This window comes from Indicator indicator, chromosome 11, assembly GCF_027791375.1.
Source record: "Indicator indicator isolate 239-I01 chromosome 11, UM_Iind_1.1, whole genome shotgun sequence".
Classification (NCBI taxonomy): Eukaryota; Metazoa; Chordata; class Aves; order Piciformes; family Indicatoridae; genus Indicator; species Indicator indicator.
In genome coordinates this window covers 31,414,784-31,437,324 of record NC_072020.1, presented here as the reverse complement: position 1 = coordinate 31,437,324, position 22,541 = coordinate 31,414,784, and the positions used below count along the sequence as shown (strand labels likewise).

At 44.2% G+C, this 22,541-nt stretch overlaps 1 protein-coding gene across 1 annotated transcript in view; it reads right to left on the bottom strand.

Annotated features, from left to right (window-relative positions):
- Window positions 1–1,211: 1,211 nt before the first annotated feature.
- Window positions 1,212–22,541, bottom strand: part of KCNH8 (potassium voltage-gated channel subfamily H member 8) — a 247,748-nt gene continuing 226,418 nt past the window's right edge. The window contains exons 14-16 of the mRNA XM_054384755.1: window positions 19,874–19,980; window positions 18,963–19,039; window positions 1,212–1,922 (exon numbers count right to left, since the gene is read on the bottom strand). Of these exons, the coding sequence (XP_054240730.1) occupies window positions 1,212–1,922; window positions 18,963–19,039; window positions 19,874–19,980 (895 nt within the window). The remainder of the gene's footprint in view (window positions 1,923–18,962; window positions 19,040–19,873; window positions 19,981–22,541) is intronic.

The following is a 22,541-nucleotide window of genomic DNA, read 5'->3' as shown; positions in this document are numbered from 1 at the left end:
TGCCCAGGGAGGTGGTGGAGTCACCATCCCTGGAGATGTTCAAGAGAAGCCTGAATGAGGCACTTAGTGCCATGGTCTGGTTAATTGGCTAGGGCTGGGTGATAGGTTGGACTGGATGATCTTGGAGGCCTCTTCCAACCTGGTTGATTCTATGATTCTATGAATTTTCTGTTACCATTCCTCAGTTTGCTCAATGGCTTTCATCCCTCTTAATTTTCTTGTCCAGATGAAAACACCCTCATGTGTAGCAAAATCTTGACTTGGTTTTATCAATAATATTGAAGCATCAGGACATGACCCGAATGTACTTGATGTTATCATTAAAGCAGTGAGAGATGATTTAGTGTAGGCTACACCATTCCAGCTGGTTTATTTTATTAAATAAAATACCTTACTTTATTTTGTATTCCACCAGCATGAATACATTCATTGCAAGTTGCATGCAGATAAAAGGGAATCTGTTTGTAAACTACGTCGTACCTGGTACAATAAATAGGATTTGATCTAACACAGGATGGCAGTGCATATTCTTGTTGAAACTGCAAGCTTTTACCAAAAATGAAAACAAACTCTTCTTCTTCTCCTTATAAATATTTGAAATAAGTTTGAAGTCTGGTTTCATACCAAGTATACAAAAATAGTATTTTTAGACAAATTAAGAGTGTTCATTTACATGACAACGTGCAACAACTAACCACTCTCTACCAGCTCTATTTGATTGTCTAGGTGACATGCAGCTATAATTGTCCCTTTGCCTTCATGGAACTGACAAACAGACCAGCAGGATCCACAATCACCTGAAGCAAACAGTGCCATAGAAATTGTTTGGAAACAACAGTCAGACACCCGAGGAAAACCTTTGCTTCAACGAACAAAAGCCACCCACGACAGTTCTTTTGTGCTAGACTTCCAGCTGCTCTGACCCTCAGGGTCTTTGGACTATCATAAAAGTCTGCCAAACAGACCAGTAAGCTATATCTGTATACAGAATGCTTTGCAGCATGCTTCTAGAATCTAGAAAACCTTTAAATTTTTTTCCCTATAGTATTAACTGGCAATAGCTTCTCTTACTTTCTATAAATCTGAATTTTTATGCTTGTAAATCTTTGTGATCACCAGAGAAAAGGTCAAATGAAGCAGTCATGCAGTACTCTAATTTTTTCAAATGGCAGCTGTGGAACATGCTTGGAGTACCACTTCACTGTTTCTCATTATACATCTATGGCTTGGTAATCTTTATCCTTGACATCCCTTGTGCTTGTCACAATGTCTATCGGGAAATCTGGGGTCTGTGCAGAAGCTGCTGCGGCTGTTCCTTCCAGGTCCCATGGTCCTGGCAAGTTCTCAAGGCTTAGTGAGCTGATTGCCCCTTGGCTAGTGCTACCTTCCTCAGATCTGCTGGGGAGCACGAGATGTAGTGATGTCTCTGATGAAGAGCACACTGAAGAAGAAAGAGTTGCTGAAATAGACTGAAGAGGAGTTAAAGTAGTGTCTGAATGGGGAGAGGTGCATCCTAAAAACTGGAAATTGTCTTTCTGAATTACCTGATACTGGGAAGGGGAGTTGTGGAGGCCTGGTGTGTAATAAAATTCACTGTCCACAGAATTTTTCGCGTTCAGTTCAGTTCTTTGGGGGCTGCTGCCGACAGAGGTCGGATCTGTGGCCCAAACGTCACAGAAGGTGCTGCTGCGGCAAAATTGTGCTTTGGTGCAAGGGAAGCTCCCAGCTTGCTTGTGTGTGCAGGGCTGAGCTGTAGTCCAAGCCAGTCGAGGCTGCAGACTGCCCAGGGTAGGACTTTGAGACGTGCCATGCACGGCACAGCCCTCTGGAGGCTTTGGGGATGTAAGCAGGTTCTCCAGCAGGTGCATCACATTCTTCATCTCCTTACTTAGCTGTGAAACTTCTTGAGCTAAAGTTGTCACCTGATAAGGAAGGGCAAAACAGCACAGGATTTATTTACACAGTCATGCCTGAAACGTGCACAGAAATACTCTTCCTTCCAACAGCTTTGGTCTGTGGCACAGTGTCTTTACTTTGAAGCAATAACTTCTTCTAATATATCACAGTGTCACAGTACATTAGAGGTGGGAAGGGACCTCCAGAGATCATTGGGTCCAACCCCCCTGCCAGAGCAGCATCACCCAGGGGAGTCTGCACAGGAATGCAGCCAGGCTGGTTTTGAATGTGTCCAGAGAAGGAGACTCCTCAACCTCTCTGGGCAGCCTGTTCCAGGGCTCTGGCACCCTCACTGTCAAGAAGTTTCTCCTCATGCTGAGGTGAAATCTTCTGTGTTCCAGCTTGTACCCATTATTTGATTGTGAGGAAAAAAAAAATAGTAGTAATTTGACAGAACTGAGGAAGAATGAGTCATTAGTGGGGTCAATGCCACTTGAACTTCAGGTAATGCATGGGATTAAAATGTGTTAGGAAAGTGATTTATGAACTGACTTCCTGTGGGGTCAGAGCAGTCAGAGAAGGTTCTTAGTACTGTCTGGCTGAAGGAAAACATGCTGTGAGATTTCTGGGCAAATCAACCACTCAAGATCTTCTGTGCTGCATTGGGAACCGGGAGATGGCACTGCAAAAATCTCCAAAAGCTTCTCTGGGTAGAAAGGAGGAAGAAGGACAACGAAACCCACAGGTACCCAGATTCAGTGGTCAGTACTTCTTTTTAGGACCATCACTGACCCTTACTCCTAGCAGGTAAAGCACCTTTGTTTCTGTGCCTGATTCCCCAATTTGGAACCATTTGAAAGGGCTTTGTGCAGATGGGAAGATTGATACTACCTTATGAATAACTTACTCAGACTATGAATGCTGTGTGAAATATCTACAACTTTAAAATACCTTGCTTGGTTTGGTCTATGTTTTTTTTCCCCCTCTTCTGTTTCTGGTTACTGAAAGGCTTTTAAAAGTCAGATTATTCTTTAGCATATTTCTTTGCCAGTTCATTAAGACAACACAGCAAAAAAATCAATCCTAGCAACAGTACTTGTGGCATTCCTGAATTTCTGTTAATTACAACTTGCTCTTGTGCCCAGATACTATTTTTGATGTATCAGCTACCTTGTAGAGTGTGGTCTTCTCATAAAACTTGTTCTCACACAGTTAGTGCAACCAACCTGATAAACCAGGCTTTGATGTATGTTTTAATGGTTTCCAGTACTAAGATATCTTTGGATCCAAAGTAGCTTTGTCAAACTGAGTTAGAAATTGACCACCATTTAAATAAGATCTATGTGAACCAATACTGCTTGAGAGATAGGCAAAGCAAATATGTAATGTTCTGGAGCATTAAAAACCTTTCCTGGGTTTTACAAACTGTTAGTCTTGCCAGATTAAACCTGTGCTACTATTAATTACCATCTATCTCTATGTTATTATACTTAGAAGCTTAATGTATTATGCTATTTTCACTACCATCAATACTTTTTATGCTGCCTGTTTTTACACCCTGCAGAGATTCTTGAGCAGATGCAAAATAAGAAGGTGTAACAGGGTGGTAGTTTTAGACCATGCCTTTAAAAGTTGGCACAGATCTTGAGCAGAAAGTGGTAAAAATGTAAATCAATCACTATTGGGTGTGAAAAAGAAAATAATGATTATTCTAAACAATCCCAGTGGAGGGATATCTCCCAAAAGATTTGGTTCCCAAAACAATTACTTTGTTCTCTTCTCACTTCTTTGCTGGGGAGATGCTAACAGGCTTTGCTGACCTTGGCTGCATTGTTCTGTCTGGTATTAAACTTCTCTGCTTCTCTATCTTCCCTTGTGTACAGGGTGGTAAGGGGGAGGCAGGGAGAGAGAAACCATTACAGCTTCTTCCCTGTTCTTTTGGCCAGGGGGGGTCTTTGTGCTGTTTGTTAATTGTAAATCCCTGTAAACATTGTAAATGTCGTGAATACATCTCCATATTCATTGCATTCCAGTGTAGATTGTAGTTTGACTTGTAAATACAGCTCCATCTGCTTCCAAACTGAGCTAGTCTGGCAAAGTTAATGTTGGGGGGTGGGGTGGGGTGTGGAATTTTCAACCCACAACCTACAGGGAACAATTCAGTCCATAACGATGACAACTTCATAGTGATCCAGAAAGTACGAAAGAACAGAGGTTAAAAGCAAACGGAATCTCACAGAATCACAGAATGCCAGGGGCTGGAAGGGACCTCAAAAGCTCACCCAGTCCAACATCCCTGCCAGAGCAGGGTCACCTAGACCAGGTCACACAGCAACAGATCCAGGCAGATCTTGAATATCTCAGAGAGGGAGACTCCACAACCACCCTGGGCAGCCTGTGCCAGTGTTCTGTCATCCTCACAGGGAAAAAATGTTTCCTTGTTGTGGCAGTTCAGGCTGGATGCCTCCTGTTATTGCCACAACAGTTACACCTGTTCTGGTGTCCCCAGTGTCCAACTCAATCAGGTGCACACAGGAATCAGTGTATTTCTACTCATAAATCCTGCACCCTATCAATCCATCACAAAGTCCTTCTCTTCCTCTTCTTCCCTCTCTGCTCCCCTGGGAGATGCTTCCCAAGGTAACAGTGGGAGAGTATCTCAAAGCCTCTTGGGCCTGTCTAGACCTAATGCCAGGAGGAGAAGGGGGGAACAGTCTCAGACCTGGCCAGCCTGAGACCAGCCTGGCAGTGGGGGGCAGGGGGAAGGAAGAGAGAAAGAGCCCTGGGGGTTTTTTGGTGTACCCTCAGGTGGGGAGAAGGGAAGAGTTGGGAAGCCTTTGGGTGTTGTGTAAGGGACTCTGTACACTTTGGGATGGTCTTGTCACTATGCTTTGTAGTTCTTTTTTTGCAGTTTCACCAATTGCTTTTCCATTTAAACTTTCCATCACTCTCCAGTCCATTTGTGTGAGGATCATTCTTTTGTCCCTCTCAGGAAGAGAGGATCTGTCTGGCCTCAAACCAGCACACTCATGTTTCCTCATGGAACTTTTTAAGTCCATGAAATAGAAGTTGAAAGCAATACAGTTTCCTCCTGAGGGAAAGGACTAATTCTTTGCATGTTGGTGAGGCTCTTCTCTCATCAGGTGTTCAGTGCTTACTGCTAGGCTTAACAGCTGGTTGTACAAATGGTTCCTACTGTGCTAAGCAGAGAGATTTAAAATGATCTGTAGGATCCCAAATACATTTCAAATGTTGCCTTAACAGTTTCTAGGACTTAAAAAAACTGTTGCTTTATTTCACAGAATCACAGAATTGTCAGGGTTGGAAGGGACCTCAAGGATCATCCAGTTCCAACCCCCTGCCATGGGCAGGGACACCTCACACTACATCAGGTTGCTCACAGCCACATCCAGCCTGGCTGCAAAAACCTCCAGGGATGAGGCATCCACCACCTCCCTGAGTAACCTGTGCCAGTGTCTCACCACCCTCATGGGGAAGAACTTCTTCCTAACATCCAGTTTGAATCTACCCACTGATATACTTTCCTGATATAGAAAGTGGGATTTATACAGGTTTAGATTTAAGAGCTGCTTCTGAAGCTGATGAAAAGAATGTGTAGGTGCCTTTTTATCTGGCTCTCTTATAAAAAAATGATATCTATCAAAACAAACTTCTGTTTTAAAACATGGATTTTAGTAAGAATACTTTCTGGTGCCCTGAGCAATAAACCTTTCATTAGTTGTATGTTGAATTGTCAAATTACCTCAACAGCTTCAGTAGAAATGGTATTTATATTTTTTTTGCTAGCAGTATTAAACCATTGTGCAGTTTGAATGCTTTGTTCCATGTACTCAAATGGGAATCACAGAATCACAGAAACATTCAAATTGGAAAAGACTCTCAGGATCACCAAGTCCAACCCAGAACCCTACTCTACAAGGCTCACTCCTAAACCAGAGCCCCAAGCACCACAGCCAAACCACCTTTAAACACATCCAGGCTTGGGGACTCCACCACCTCCCTGGGCAGCACATTCCAATCCCTCACCACTCTTGCCAGGAAAAAATGTTTCCTACTGTCCAGTCTAAACCTACCCAGTCACAGCTTGAGGCCATTCCCTCTTGTTCTGTCACTAATTACCTGGGAGAAGAGACCAGCACCAACCTCTCCACAACCTCCTTTCAGGTAGTTGTAGACAGCAATGAGGTCTCCCCTCAGCCTCCTCTGTTTCACACTAACCAGCCCCAGCTCCTTCAGTCTTTCTTCATCAGATTTATTCTCCAGGCCCTTCACAGCTTCCTTGCCCTCCTCTGCCCTGGCTCCAGCACCTCCACATCTCTCTTGCATTCAGCTGCCCAAAACTGGACACAACACTCCAGGTGTGGCCTCCCCAGAGCTGAGTCCCAGGGGACAATCCCCTCCCTGCTCCTGCTGGACACAGCATTGCTGATCCCAGCCAGGATGCCTTTGGCTTTCTTGGCCACCTGGGCACACTGCTGGCTCCTCTCCAGCTCCTTGGCCATCAGCACCCCCAGGTCCCTTTCTGCCAGCAGCTTTCCAGCCACACTGCCCCAAGCCCAGAGCATTGCTTGGGGTTGTTGTGCCCCAAGTGCAGGACCTGGCACCTTGTTGCAGCTCCTCCTGTTAACGTTGGCCATGGATCCAATCTATCCAAGTCCCTCTGCAGAGCCTCCCTGCCCTGGTGCAGATCAACACTGACACCTGACTTGCTGTCATCTGTGAGCTCACTGCTGACACACTCTGTGTCTTCATCAAGGTCATCAATAAAAATGTTAAACAGAAGTGGTCCCAACACTGAGCCCTGAGGAACACCACTTGTGACTGGCTGCCAGCTGGATTTAACTCCATTGACCACCACTCTTTGGACCTGTTCATCCAGCCAGTGCTTTATCCAGCAGAGCATTGCTCATCCAAGCCATTAGCAGCCAGTTTGTTCGTGAGAATTCTGTGGGAAACAGTGTCAAATGGAGGTGATTCAAGCCAACACAATGCCCATGAAACTCAGTCTAGAAAAGTGAGACCTAAATTGATAATTTATGACTCTTTGTCGCTGGGTGTGGGTGCTGTCTGTTATGGGTTGAATTGGATCCCCCCAATAACGTTTTGTTTGGAAATCACAGAGTTACAGAATGAGCCAGGTTGGAAAAGACCTCAGAGATCATCAAGTCCAACCTATTACCTAATACCTAACTCCACCTGGCAACCAAACCATGGCTCCAAGTGCCACATCCAATCTTTTTTTGAAGACCTTCAGGGATGGTGACTCCACCACCTCCCTGGGCAGCACATTCCAATGGCCAATTACTCTTTCTGGGAAGAACTTTCTCCTCACCTCGAGCCTAAACTTCCCTTGGTGCAGCTTGAGACTGTGTCCTCTTGTTCTGGTGCTGCTTGCCTGGGAGAAGAGACCAACCCCCACCTGTCTACAACCTCCTTTCTGGTAGTTGTAGAGAGCAATAAAGTCTCCCCTGAGCCTTCTCTTTTCCAGGCTAAACATCTCCAGCTCCCTCAGCCTCTCCCCAGCCTTGTTGCCCTTCTTTGGACATGGTCAGGTTCAATCTGGACACATTCAACCTGCCCCAGAAAGCCAATCTCACCACACTCAGAATTTGGAAGTAAAAATAGAATTGTGTTTACAAACCCCCCTAAATATGACAGTATCAAAAGCAATAAATATGTAAAGAGTATATTTACCCCTCTCTCTATATAGCATAACAACATCACAGGACCCTCCTGTACCTTTGATTCAGCTCTTTTTCCCCTCTTGGGGACAAAGGGCCCCAAGGCAGCTATATAAACCACAGGTTCCCCTTTGTCCCCCCTCCCTTCTCCTTTTCTGGAGACTTTCAAACCCCACCTGGATGCATTCCTGTGCAGACTACCCTGCGTTGGCAAGGGGGTTGGACCTGATGATCTCTGGAGGTCACTTCCAGCCTCTGATCTACTCTGATACTGTGATAGTGTAATTTTCTTCTTTAACTGAAAGCTGGGTTAAGAGAGGAGAAGAAACTCTAGATGTAATATGTGTTTTCTCAAAAGACTGCTCAGATGTTACTGTCTGGGTGGCACTCTAAAACCAACTGAGAAAATATTGACTGAGAAGTGTGATTTGGATTCACACACAGTTGGGATGGTTCATGCTCAGTAGTTTGCTGTCATCCATCTGTGTTTCAAGCCATTCTCTTTTAGCAGCCCTAGCCTGACCTGGGTTTATTTAATGTTTAGTTTGACTAGCTAAACAGAATTCATGTTCACTTTTAAATACCAGTAAGATGAAAGTCAACAAAGAGAAATGTTACACACTACTTCTGAAAAGAAAAAGTCAGAGGCATTAATAGAATAGTCTGAGGAAGTACTTATAGAAAAATGCCTGTGGAGTTCTGCTGAAATACAATTTGCAGGCACAAATTGTGCTCCAACAATACATCAACAGCACTGTTCCCATTTACTGGACACAGGATGGGGGTTCTCTTCCCTAGGAATTGCTTGTGCTGGTGCAGCTAGAGATTGGGCACTTCATCAGTGACTGAAAAGACCTAACCAAAGACAAGCTGAAAGAAAATGTTAACAATTAGAAAATGTGATGCATGGCTTCTTCCCTTGATTAATTTTTTTTTTTTTGGTCTCAATTGCCTTTCTACCAAGGAAAAGTGCAAAAGAGACACCACAGCATATAAGATCTATACACACACTATGGGTGTGCCTCATGGCCAGCTTAAAAGAACCCCAATCAACCAACAAATAAAAAGAAATCCTCCTCCAAAAAAACCCACCACAAACAAACCCCTTAAGCTATAGAGCAGGGCCCAGGGCTCTCCCCTAAGCATCCTCCTGGCTCTCCCTTGGACTCTCTCCAGCAGGTCTCTGTCTCTCTTGAACTGGGGAGCCAAAAACTGGACTGCAGCTGTGGTCTCACCATGGTAGAGTAGAGGGGGAGAAGAACCTCCCTAGACCTGCTGGCCACACTTCTTGATGTACTGCAGGATGCCATTGGCTCTCTTGGCCTCAAGGGCACATTGTTGTCTCATGCAGAACTTGCTGTGCACTAGGACTCCAAGGTCTTTCTCCATGAAGCTGCTTTCCATTATGGCAGCCCCTAACCTGCCCTGGTGCCTGGATGCCTGGATTAGAGGAGTGAGAGGTGGAGGGGTGAGGTGTGGAGGCCCACTCTCCCAGACCCCTGCAGGCACAAACTTCCTTAGAAGGTTGCACCAAAAGATAAGATTGTTGTGAAGGACTTGCCTGATGGGTCAGCTCTGCCTACTGACAGCACACCTGGCAGTCACAAATGCATTAATGTGCATTTGTGGGCCAGGGGGAGCTGCCATTAAGTGAATAAAAGACACTGAACCTTAGCAGCTCAGACACAGAGAGAAAACATCACCATGAACATCCAGCCTGAAAGCAGTCCAGGAACCCTCTCTCTACCACCAGCAAAGTCATGCCCCAAGTTTTGCCTGGGCTAAGAAGAAAAGAACACCTGGAGGAGAGGAAAGACATCTTTACTGAAGGCACCACATGCTGGAGGCTGCTCACAGAAGGACTTGGACTTTGGGATCTCTCCCTCCCCTCCTGCAGTGGAGGACAGCACAAGCCAACAAGGATGACATCTCCTCCCAGCCAAAGCAGCAGCTCCCTTCCTCAGACCTAAACCCTCTTGGGGAGTGGGTGGGTGGTAATCTAGTTCCTTTCCTGCTCTCTCTCTTTCTCCATCTTTCCTCTCCCTCTCTCCCTCCTTCTGTTAATAAACAGCCTGGCTTTTGACGTTTGGCCTCGTTTGTGCCTTTAATTTCACAACACAGGAATGTTCAAAAAACAACTGAGTCTCTCTCTTTCTCTGGACTGAGACAAGGTGTGAAGCTAACTTTAAAAGAAAGAAAGAAAGAAATTAGCTGGACAGGCTAATCATCAAAGTATGAGAGCAGAGAGACAGAGTGAGCAAGAAGGGAAGGATTCTACAGCAATATCAATGTCAGTGATAAAAGGAAAATATTTTTACAAATCTCAGTAGACCAAAAAAAGTGTTAGCTTGGTGTTGGTGGTGCAGAAAGCTTTCATTTCTTGACACACATCATACCTTGTTTTATTTCCTGATTTCTATGCTAAAATTACATAGCTGAAAGGCAAAAGGTTAGAGGCAATGGTTTCAAGCTGCACCACAGGAGGTTCAGGCTGGATGTTAGGAAATGTTTCTTTACAGAGAGGAATGGAATGGTCTGCCCAGGGCAGTGCTGGAGTCACAGTCCCTGGGGGTGTTTAAGCAGTCTGAGGACCTGGTGCTTAAGGACTTGGTCATAGTGTTGACCCTTCAGTGCTGGGTCGAAGGTTGGACTGGATGAGCTTTGAGGTCTCTTCCTACTGGATGTCTTCTGTGATTAGTTGTAATTAGTTTTCATCATCATAAATGTCACTTCTTCATTTTTTTTTTGCCACATATTTCTTGAATGACTGATGCTTTCCAAAATGAATTATTGGGACAGCTTTTCTCTCATGTGATAATATAGTTATGAAATTGTTCAAAGGCCATGTTTTTAATTACTGTAAGATAGGGGAAGGTACTTTATAGGAGTTCTGAACCTGCAGATTACATCCCCTGTGTAAAACTGAAGGCCTGGTTAACTTCACCAATTTTATTATTTCCTTGGTACTAGTTAGAAAATGACTGTATCCATTATGTGCATGCATTTTTAGTATTAAGGATTATATTTTGCTTTTTAAAAATGATCAGGGGGTTGGAGCAGCTCTGCTGTGAGGCCAGGCTGAGGGAGCTGGGGGTGTTCAGCCTGGAGAAGAGGAGGCTCCAGGGAGACCTAATAGCAGCCTGGCAGTACCTGAAGGGGGCTCCAGGAAGGCTGGAGAGAGACTGTTTGCAAAGGCCTGCAGGGACAGGACGAGGGACAATGGCTTCAAACTGGAGCAGAGCAGATTGAGATTGGATGTGAGGAAGAAGTTCTTTACTCTGAGGGTGGTGGAACACTGGCACAGGTTTCCCAGAGAGGTGGTTGAGGCTCCTTCCCTGGAGATGTTCAAGGTGAGGCTGGAGGAGGCCCTGGGCAGCCTGATCTAGTTGGGGATGTCCCTGCTGAGTGCGGGGAGGTCGGACTGGATGAGCTTTGGAAGTCCCTTCCAGCCTGGACCATTCTATGAAAATCTGCTTTTTGGTTTTTTTTTTACTTCTCCTGAAAGACTTTTGGCAGCTGAATGTGAAATATGTTTTCAAATAGTCTACTTACAAATTTTCTTCATGTAGTTTGAAAAAAATAAACATATTTATTTAGGATGCTTCCTTTTTTTGAGAAGAAAGTGGATGTGCATTCTTTAAGTGCAAATATTTTAAGGACCTGCTGGAAGGAGTCCAGAGAAGGGCCACGAGGATGAGCAGAGGGCTGGATCTTCTCTGCTCTGAGGACAGACTGAAGGAGTTGGGGCTGTTCAGTATGGAGAAGAGAAGGCTCCAAGGTGACCTTCTTGTGGCCTTTCAGTATCTGAAGGGAGCTACAAGAAAGCTGGGGAGGGACTTTTTAGGGTGTCAGGTAGTGACAGGACTGGGGGGAATGGAATAAAGCTGGAAGTGGGGAGATTCAGACTGGATGTGAGGAAGAAGTTCTTCCCCATGAGAGTGGTGAGAGCCTGGAATGGGTTGTGCAGGGAGGTGGTTGAGGCCCCATCCCTGGAGGTGTTTGCAGCCAGGCTGGATGAAGCTCTGGCCAGCCTGCTGTAGTGTGAGGTGTCCCTGGGCATGGCAGGGGGGTTGGAACTGGATGATCCTTGTGGTCCCTTCCAACCCTGACTGATTCTATGATTCTATGATTCTATGATTTGCATCTAAAAGCCTGAACCAGGGACCAGGATGAATAAATTTGAGTTTGTCTACCTTCATTGCACAAGATGTCCTGAATAGCTGAGCATGGAATCATGTGTTTGAACGGAGAGCAGGGACATGTGCACGTTGTAAACTGAAGGAGAAAAATTGTGACTAAACTTTGAGTATTTACTGGTCTGCATTTTAAACTGGATTTGAGTTTAGCATCTGGAATCAAAGTAGAAGAACTTCCATGCTCCTGTCATGGAGTTGCATGCAAATGACAGAGTCCTAAAAGCCTAGTAGGATACAAACAATTGAAGACTGATGGGAGGGTGCTTTAATCTAGACTCATGGCTGTCTGTGTATCTCAGAACATCTGCTTAGTGGTTTCCTATTTTCACTTCTGGGCTTCTTAGTATCTATGGATTCGCAAAATAGGTAATTTACACAAGAAAAAAAAAACAAAACAAGCTCAGTATTAGAAAAGCTGTCCCTGTAGAGAGGAAAATTATTATTCCTAGATCATCATACTCTGTTTTAAACCAAACATAATCACAGAATCGCAGAATTGTCAGGGTTGGAGGGGACCAGGCTGCAAAGTATTTTTCATAATAAATAATTTCCATAGAAAATTTTCCAAATAATTCCAATCAGCAGAAATGTCAGGGTTGGAAGGGACCTCAGGGATAATCTAGTTTCAAACCCCCCCCTGCCATGGGCAGGGACACCTCACACTATAGCAGGTTGCTCACAGCCACATCCAGCCTGGCTGCAAAAACTTCCAGGGATGAGGCTTCCACCACCTCCCTGGGCAAATTGTTCCAGTGTCTCACCACTCTCATGCTTAAGAATTTCTTCCTATCATCCAATCTGAATCTCCCCATTTCTAGTTTTGCTCCATTCCCCCCAGTCCTATCACTCCCTGACACACTCAAAAGTCCCTCCCCAGCTTTCTTGTAACTCCCTTCGGATACTGGAAATCCACAATGAGGTTTCCTGGGAGCCTTCTCTTCTCCAGGCCACAATAAGGTCTCCTAGGAGCCTTCTCTTCTCCAAACTGAACTCTACACTGCTGACATTAGCATCAGCTTCCCTGTCTCTTCCTCCTTACAGTCTTTTCTTCAGGCTGATCAGCAACAGCCTTTCCCTATCACCCATAGTGATAGTGCCTCATTGTTCAGCAGAACATCTGAAGTTCTTGTAAGAGTCACAAGCTTAGTTTCTTTTCCACAAGCAATTTGCTCTCATGTTTTAAGTGCCTGAGCCAATTTAATAAGCATGAGTGATAATGTGACAAACTGGACATACTGGAAGGCTGCAAGAAGGTGTCCTTGGAGCCTTCTTTCCTCCAGACTGAACAGCCCCAAATCTCTCAGTCTGTTGCCATAGGAGAGGAGCTCCAGCTCTCTGCTCATCCTCGTGGCCCTTCTCTGGACACATCCCAGCACCTCCAGATCCCTCCTGTAATAGAAGCTCCAAAACTGGATGCAGTACTCCAGGTGGGGTCTCACCAGAGTAGAGTAGAGGGGGAGAATCACCTCCCTTGACCTGCTGCCTCTGAAAGACCTGAATGTTTAGATGCAGTCATTTGACCAGTCTTTGGAGACAAGAGCATTCTAAAGACCTGCTGAGTATACAGTTGTCTGCAAAGGAAGGGTTCATACTTCTAAGGCAGAAGACCTATAGCTAAATTTTTGCTTTGGCTAATTTGAAGCAGGTCTTTGGATCAAGCTTTCCTTAACTAAGAAAATGTGCCCTGCTGTTGGGTACTCAGTGAGTTAATCTTGAAACTACTGCTTAGATAATTGCATTTTTACAGGAGGAAGAACCTGAACCTTAACTCCCTTGCCTGCCACATATCAAACTATAATGAAAATCATGACTTTTTTTATTCAGTTAGTATTTAGACTAGGTCGAATGAATAAATAAGGTGGGAGATTAAATTTTCCTATACCATTTCATCTTGCAATACTGAACCAAAGTGAAATTCCTTTTTATCAGCTTGGATCTCAATTCAGGCTCAAGATGTGAGGTAAGGTTAGGTGAGGGAATAAAGAAGCTGGGTAAGCAGCTGTGCAGCCAGATCGTGGAGCTGTATGTGTGAGGTGTGTTCAGGTTTCTCTCACACTGCATGATAAAATTGCAGTGCTGACTTCAGAGCCTACCCTCCTTAGAGGAAACCTGTACATCCATTTTCCCTAAAATCAATGCACAACTAACTCTGAGAAGTGAAATCAAGGCTCTGTCTGCTGTTGGTTCCATTCTTAGGTAAATGAACTTTCCTTTGAATTAGGCAGAGAATATCTGAAATGGTAAAAGAATCATAGAATCATAGAATCAGTCAGGGTTGGAAGGGACCACAAGGATCAGCCAGTTCCAACCCCCCTGCCATGGGCAGGGACACCTCACACTACAGCAGGCTGGCCAGAGCTTCATCCAGCCTGGCTGCAAACACCTCCAGGGATGGGGCCTCAACCACCTCCCTGCACAACCCATTCCAGGCTCTCACCACTCTCATGGGGAAGAACTTCTTCCTCACATCCAGTCTGAATCTTCCCACTTCCAGCTTTATTCCATTCCCCCCAGTCCTGTCACTACCTGATAGCCTAAAAAGTCCCTCCCCAGCTTTCTTGTAGCTCCCTTCAGATATTGAAAGGCCACAAGAAGGTCACCTTGGAGCCTTCTCTTCTCCAAACTGAACAGCCCCAACTCTCTCAGTCTGTCCTCATAGGAGAGGTGCTCCAGCCCTCTACTCATCCTGGTGCCCCTTCTCTGGACACCTTCCAGCATGTCCAGATCCCTCTTGTAATAGAGGCTCCAGAACTGGATGCAGTACTCCAGGTGGGGTCTCAGCAGAGCTGAGTAGAGGAGGAGAATCACTCAGCAGCTGCCTAAAATGGCAAAACAAATACTCTGCCTAAAACACTGCCAAGAGCTCCACTGGCTACACAAGCTGGGTATGGCTTGTTTGGTAGATTTCTCTCTGGGGGAACTTTGCTTTGCCTTGCTAACAGCAAACTGCATTGAATGGCTGAATAGGAAGACACATGTCTTTGTTTCCCCCCACCAAAGAGCTGAAATGGTTTTAAGCTAGCTACTGAACTGTTGTAATACAATTGCCTTTCATGAAAGTGGTTATTTTTGCATTTGCTGATTGTCTTCTGATCTCCACTGGATAATGGATTAAGGACAGAGTTTGCTGCTGTTGGCTACTTGTGACCTGTTTTCTCCTATTTCCTTTTCCAGGAGGAGGAGGAGGATGTGTGTCTTAATGGAGAAGTTAATTCCTAACTCTGATGGCATTTCAAACTATTGCTAGCAGCATAGAATCAGTCAGGGTTGGAAGGGACCACAAGGATCATCCAGTTCCAACCCCCCTGCCATGGGCAGGGACACCTCACACTACATCAGGCTGGCCAGAGCCTCATCCAGCCTGGCCTTAAACACCTCCAGGGATGGGGCCTCAACCACCTCCCTGGACAATCCATTCCAGGCTCTCACCACTCTCATGGGGAAGAACTTCTTCCTCACATCCAGTCTGAATCTCCCCACTTCCAGCTTTATTCCATTCCCCCCAGTCCTATCACTACCTGATAGCCTAAAAAGTCCCTCCCCAGCTTTCTTGTAGCCCCCTTCAGATACTGAAAGGCCACAAGAAGGTCTCCTTGGAGCCTTCTCTTCTCCAGACTGGACAGCCCCAACTCTTTCAGTCTCCAGCATTACTCATAATTCTAGTGTGAGGTGTCCCTGCCCATGGCAGGGGGGTTGGAAGTAGATGATCCTTGTGGTCCCTTCCAACCCTGACTGATTCTATGATCTTCCATTAATAGCCATCACTGAGTGATGGAATGATGAGAGCACTGAATTTACAAGTGTTGTTCAAGACTTAAAGGTTAGTGACAACCCCCCCAAGGAACAGCTAATGTAATCCAGCAGGGCTCCTCATAGTACCAAGTCAGTACTGTCCAGAAACTCCAGATGGGTCATGTTTGAATACAAGTAGAATATGCAATCAAGCAGCCTCACAGTCACACAGGGTTTTTTTCAGTGTAAATTTTACTCTATGGCAGAACTTGGGCCAATCTGTCTCTGGGATTTGAGCCCAGAATGTTACCCATGAAATCTAAATCTATACCAGGTTAGAATTGCTTCTCATGACTTTTATTTTATTGTATTTTTTGTATTGTATTTTATTGTATTGTATTATATTTTATTTAATTTTATTGCATTGTATTGCATTTTATTTTATCCTAGGCCAACATTTGCCCATGTTTAATGCACGTGCATTGTCATCTTAAACTGAGAATTCCTATGTACATAAATGTTAAGACTTGTGATTATTCAGGATGTAGAATGCTGTTTTCTTTGCTAGGGGACTTAGACAAGATATGAGCCTGGAAAGCAGAGAAGACTCCTTCCAAGTAGTGCAAAGCATCACCAACAATCTTTGTCTTAAACATAGAATCATAGAATCAACCAGGTTGGAAGAGACCTCCAAGATCATCCAGTCCAACCTATACACCCAGCCCTATCCAATCAACCAGACCATGGCACTAAGTGCCTCAGCCAGGATTCTCTTGAACATCTCCAGGGATGGTGACTCCACCACCTCCCTGGGCAGCACATTCCAATGGCAAATCTCTCTCCGTGAAGAACTTCCTCCTAACACCCAGCCTGTACCTCCCCTGGCACAGCTTGAGACTGTGTCCTCTTGTTCTGCTGCTGGTTGCCTGGGAGAAGAGACCAACCCCCACCTGGCTACAGCCTCCCTTCAGGACATGACTACACTATGGTAGATGTAACTATGTAATGTGCTCCCCAGTTCAAGAGAGACAGAGACCTGCTGGAGAGAGTCCAAGGGAGAGCCAGGAGGATGCTTAGGGGACTTGAGCATCTCCCCTGTGAAGAGAGACTGAGAGCCCTGGGGCTGTTTAGTGTGGAGAAGAGAAGACTGAGAGGGGATCTGATCAATGTCTATCAATAGCTGAGGGGTGGGTGTCAAGTGGAGGGGGCCAGGCTCTTTTCAGTGGTGCACAGTAATAAGACAAGGAACAACACATTACAAGCTGGAACGTAGAAGATTTCACCTCAACATGAGAGAAACTTTTTTCCAGGGAGGGTGACAGAGCCCTGGAGCAGGCTGCCCAGGGGTTTGTGGAGTCTCCTTCTCTGGACACATTCAAACCCCACCTGGTTTCATTCCTGTGCAGACTCCCCTAAGTGATGCTGCTTTGGCAGGGGGTTGGACTCAATGATTTCTTGAGTTCTCTTCCAACCTCTAATGTTCTGTGATACTCTGTACAGTGTGGAGTAAATTAATCTTAGTGATACTGCAAAGCTGAATACAGACATTGCTAGAGTAAATCTGGAGTGTTTCACAAGGTGTATGGTTTTCTGTAATTATTCATGGAGCCTCACTGAGCTCTAAAACCTTCTGTAAGTCCTATGAGGTTCTGTAATCAGAAAATGGTATCTTTCTCTGCTATGAATAAACAGTAAGTACAACTATTTTCAGAACTGGCTCACACCCCAAGCTAGCAAGACTCTAGAATTTGGCTGTACTTAAATGAATTCTCCAGAGATTCTCCTCCTCTCACTTAGAGGAGAAGACAGAGACTACAGATGAACCCATTTTTGTCACACTCCTGTGGAAATACGAGAAAGGACCTGCTGGTGATGATTTCTTTTTTGTCTGATGACATATAGGTTGACTTGTTTAATCAAGAATTAGTGGTTCAAACCCACCTCTAGCCCAGGAGAGACCACAGAAGCCTTAAGAGGTAAGCACTTCTCATTTCAGTTGAAATCTCACTGGCACTGTGCTGTGTGAAACAGTGAAAAAGTCCCTCCTTGATTTTAAAAGACTGAACCACATTCAACACAGTGAAAAGATTTAGATTCTGCTACCCTGTGTAGAAGCTTTAGCATTTTACTGCATGTGATCATATTTCCTTTTTTATGTCAGTGTGAGCGAGCATTTTGCTTAGTGTTGTCAGGGAAAGATGAAGATTGTGCATGGAAAGAATTCACTTCCATTGGGGAGGTTGTTTTTTCTTGAGGTTTTTACATATATTTATTTTTTTTTTAACATACTGCCCTGCTCCAGGATTTATTTATTGCTTTTCACTGGAAAAGCAATGACAAGCCTAGAATTATTGCAGTCAGAATGTTTGGTTAATCCACAAGATGCTTGCCTCTAGCACACCAGATGGTTTCCAGCTGTCTCTTGTGGATCATCATGTAATACATCTCCAAATTTTAAAATGCCTGTCATCTTCAAAGTCCAAAGGGATGAACCAATAGGACTCGACTGTTTAAAAAAAGTGTTGCACAAGAAATATGATTTTCTATCATAACAGTGTTGTCAATGGACATCAATTAACACGTTGTCAATGGGACCTGAGACTTTGAACTCTGACCTGGAGAATTTTAGTCTGGAGAAGAGAAGACTGAGAGGGGATTTAATAAATGTTTCTAAATATCTGAGGGTTGGGGGTCAAGGGGACAGGCTCTGCTCACTTGCACCCTCTGAAAGGACAAGGGGCAATGGAGGTAAACTACAACACAGGAGGTTCCACCTCAACATGAGGAGCAACTTCTTCATTGTGAGGGTCCCAGAGCACTGGAACAGGCTGCCCAGAGAGGTTGTGGAGTCTCCTTCTCTGGAACCTTTCCAGACCTATCTGGATGTGGTCCTGTGTGACCTGCACTAGATTCTGGCAGATTCTGGCAGATTCTGGCAGGAGGTTGGACTCGATGATCTCTGGAGGTCCCTTCCCACCCCCTACATCCTGTGATCCTGTGATCTACACTTCTTTCAGTAAAATTCTCCAAACCTAGAGCATTCAACAAGACAAGGAGAATTGTAAGAGGGGGGCTTGAGGCTTTCCTCAATGAGGAATGAGAGGAGGGAAAAAGAAGTGCATGTGGATTCAAGAGGATGAATCCTAACAAAATTAGATACACTAACTATGCTAACCTCACTGTATTTTTAGCTCCAGCACATGATGCACACTTTTATGGAGCTGTTATGTTGACAATTAATTTTTTAAAGAGTTAAAAGCCCCAAACTGCCCTAAATGTAGCAATCACATCCAGTTCTGCATACTCATTTATCTGCATACTCACTTATCTGCAGTTATCTGCATACTCATTGATCATATTCCCAAGCTTTCTGAGTTTTCTTCAGCATTCCTTTAATCATCATTAACATCTTCCCACCCCCACAAGAGCCCATTACCTCATTATTAAGCCTGCTGATCTGCTGTTTGGTCTCTTCTGCTTTGATAACAAGCACAGCAGCACCAATTTCTGACTCTGAAAATAATTCAGATGCATGTAAATGAGAGAACTTCCAAACAGCAAAGTTATTCTTACCTAGTTTGCATTTGGATTGAATGAAAACAAAACCTAGCGTATAATGGGTAAGAAAAGTGTTACTATGTGTCCTAAGAGCCTCCAGGAAAAGAAAAATACATAACACTATGAGGACTGTTTACTTGTAAAAGAGAGAATCTTAGTCTGAGCTGCACTACTTGTGTTATTTGAGTGTTAGTCTACAGGTTTCCCCCTCTGTCTCTTTCTTTCTTATATATTTTCTTTTCAATGTTGCCATTCTGAATTCTTCTATGATGTTACTTTATCAGCTTTTGGAGACTTCCTCTTGGCATTCAAGGTTTTCACAAAAAATCTATGTGTTTGCCATACTCCTCCACTGCTGCAAATGTCCTTAATGAAAATTGAAGCCAGGTTTGGATGTGGCTCTTCATGAGTGGAGGTTTTAAAATGTTGATCTGAGAATGGCTTATGTTGGATTTTGTCTTTGGGTTTAGTACCTTCCATGCCCAGAAGTTTGGGAGCATGAGGCTACAATCCTGCTGGCAAAAGATAATGCATGAAAATACAGTACCCTTTGCAGGCAGTTTTATTGTAACTGTCAGCAGGAAAACAGCAAATGGCATTTGGGACTCTGTGGTACTTTTCTACAGTACCAGTAGTGGTACTGAAATTGTACTGAAAGTGCAGTTATAGGTTAAATCCATCTCTACCACTTCTGAGAAGCAAAGAGACAAAGGGGAACAAAAAGCTGTTATGAAAATTGTTTTTTCTTCTAAAGAATGATTTTTTTTTATTTTGCCAGGCAAAACTCACCCCCAATTGTAGGAGATAACCTGGATTCCTGCCTGAGCTGCTCAGCACTGAAGTCAAAGGTTTGGTTTTCCTCATTATGGTTGCCATCTTCAATCCCATCAACAATTCTGTGGAGAAAAATTGGAGTGATGAAGCAATTTCATAAACAGTTTCATAAAGATCACATTGATAATCATCTTGTCAAAATTACTCCTAAAGGGCACATTTTAAAGCAATGGTAAATTTTGCACAACATTAAGTTTAGAGAAAAGTAAAAACTGTTATGTTGTTCTATCTTCTTGTGGATCGCTAAAGATTACAGTTACTGGTAGAGGAAGGGATGAGAGTTTCAACATTTTCATGACTTCTTTGGGTTGGAAGGAGCCTCATGCCCAACTGGAACTGAATGGGTATGTTTTGGCAGGGATGTGATATTGTCCATTCTCCTTTTTAGGCTAAAGAAGCAGAAGTAAGGGGAAGAAATACACAGTTTGACAAGCTGTACTAAACAAAGAATTTGAAATTAGTTAGTTAGTGAGTTAGTCCGTTCAGTTTTTATTTCCTGAAGTACTGACTTTTCTTGAGAACTTACTTGAATAATCAATGTAAGTGATAAACATGAACAGAGAATCTAAACTGATAGCATCATAGAATTGTCAGGGTTGGAAGAGAGCTCAAGGATCATCCAGTTCCAACCCCCCTGCCATGGGCAGGGACACCTCACACTACATCAGGTTGCTCACAGCCACATCCAGCCTGGCTGCAAAAACCTCCAGGGATGAGGCTTCCACCACCTCCCTGGGCAACCTGTTCCAGTGTCTCACCACTCTTATGGGGAAGAATTTATTCCTAACATCCAATCTGAATGTGCAATACATTCTACTCCCTAACAAAACCTGTTGTTGTATGTAGTTTGCTTTTCATGCTGAAAATAATCAGTTCCCATTCTTCTTCACAAATGAAAGATTATTCACTATGCTTCATAAAGTTTACATCTCCCTGCACATAACAGACAGGTTCTTATATTCAGCTTAGGCAGAGCCTAAGTCTGAAAATAATCATTAAAGCATCTCTGCAAACCAGAATAAAAGCATTGTTGGCATGCAGATGGCTAGCTACTCCCAAATTTGTTTAAAACTAGCTAAGATCAAGCAATCTTGTTTGCAAATTGAGTATAGGGCAATGTGTAGACCAACCTTCAGTGTTCTAGTTTTACACTGGTATTGGTAGTAAATGTAAGTACTAGAAAGTACACTTTTGTCAGTTATTTCTTCTCATGCATTCCAGTTGACCTCCAATGTGCAGTGGCAAGAATTTCAAAGGAAAAAAAAATCATTCAGCATTTTATGCAATAATCAAGTGCTACATATAAAGAACAAATAACTTGTATATAATGATGAATTTTCTTTTATAACTTATAATAAACTGTGCTACGAAGGGAACAGTTTTAGAGTCAATGAAAGTAACTCCAAAGACTGGCAACTGACAGAGGTGAAGCATCAATTTCTTGTTTCCTTCAGGCACAAATTCAGATTGTTTTTTACAGTCACAGATGAGTTAAACAGTAATGTGGAAGGGGCTAAAGCAGAGAAGTTCTTGACTTCTTAATCAATGGTGATAACTTTGTGGTGATGGAAATTAGAGTTTCCATCTCATAAGGATATACTCAAGCAAACTTCTTGACTGAAAATATTTGGAGGAACAAGAACAGATGACAAAAGGGTGTCTGTGATGTAGTTGGCTTGAAAGACCCATCTAACGTAGAGCTCTGTTCAAATACCATATATTCTTGTCCTCCTTGGCTCTTCAAGTGGGTTTAGGGCTCTGTATCCTGCCTGAGCATTCATAGAATCATAGAATCAGTCAGGGTTGGAAGGGACCACAAGGATCAGCCAGTTCCAACCCCCCTGCCATGGGCAGGGACACCTCACACTACAGCAGGCTGGCCAGAGCCTCATCCAGCCTGGCCTTAAACACCTCCAGGGATGGGACCTCAACCACCTCCCTGGACAACCCATTCCAGGCTCTCACCACTCTTATGGGGAAGAACTTCTTCCTCACATCCAGTCTGAATCTCTCCACTTCCAGCTTTATTCCATTCCCCCAGTCCTGTCACCACCTGATATTCATGATGCCAGCTGAATGTCATTGGACTTCACTTGTTGGAGCCACCATTCCTCAACCAAGAGCTGGGACGCGTGCAGAGTGTATAGGATTGCAAAATGCTTTCTAGCTGCCAACTGCATGCTGTGAACAGCAAAACAATCACATCCCATGTGTGTCAAGAACAACCTCCTCACATGTTTGCACCCTTGGATTGGAACATGCTGCAGAAGCCCCCTCCTTGACATGCTGGCATCTCTTATTGGGAAAAGATTTTAGAATCACAGAATTGTCAGGGTGGGAAGGGAGCTCAAGGATCATCCACTCCCAACCCCCCTGCCATGGGCAGGGACACCTCACACTACAGCAGGTTGCTTACAGCCACATTCAGCCTGGCTGCAAAAACCTCCAGGGATGAGGCTTCCACCACCTCCCTGGGCAACCTGTTCCAGTGTCTCACCACCCTCATGGTGTAAAACTTCTTCCTAACATCCACTCTGAATCTACCCATTTCTAGTTTTGCTCCATTCCCCCTAGTTCTGTCATTACCTGACACCCTAAAAAGTCCCTCCCCAGCTTTCTTGGA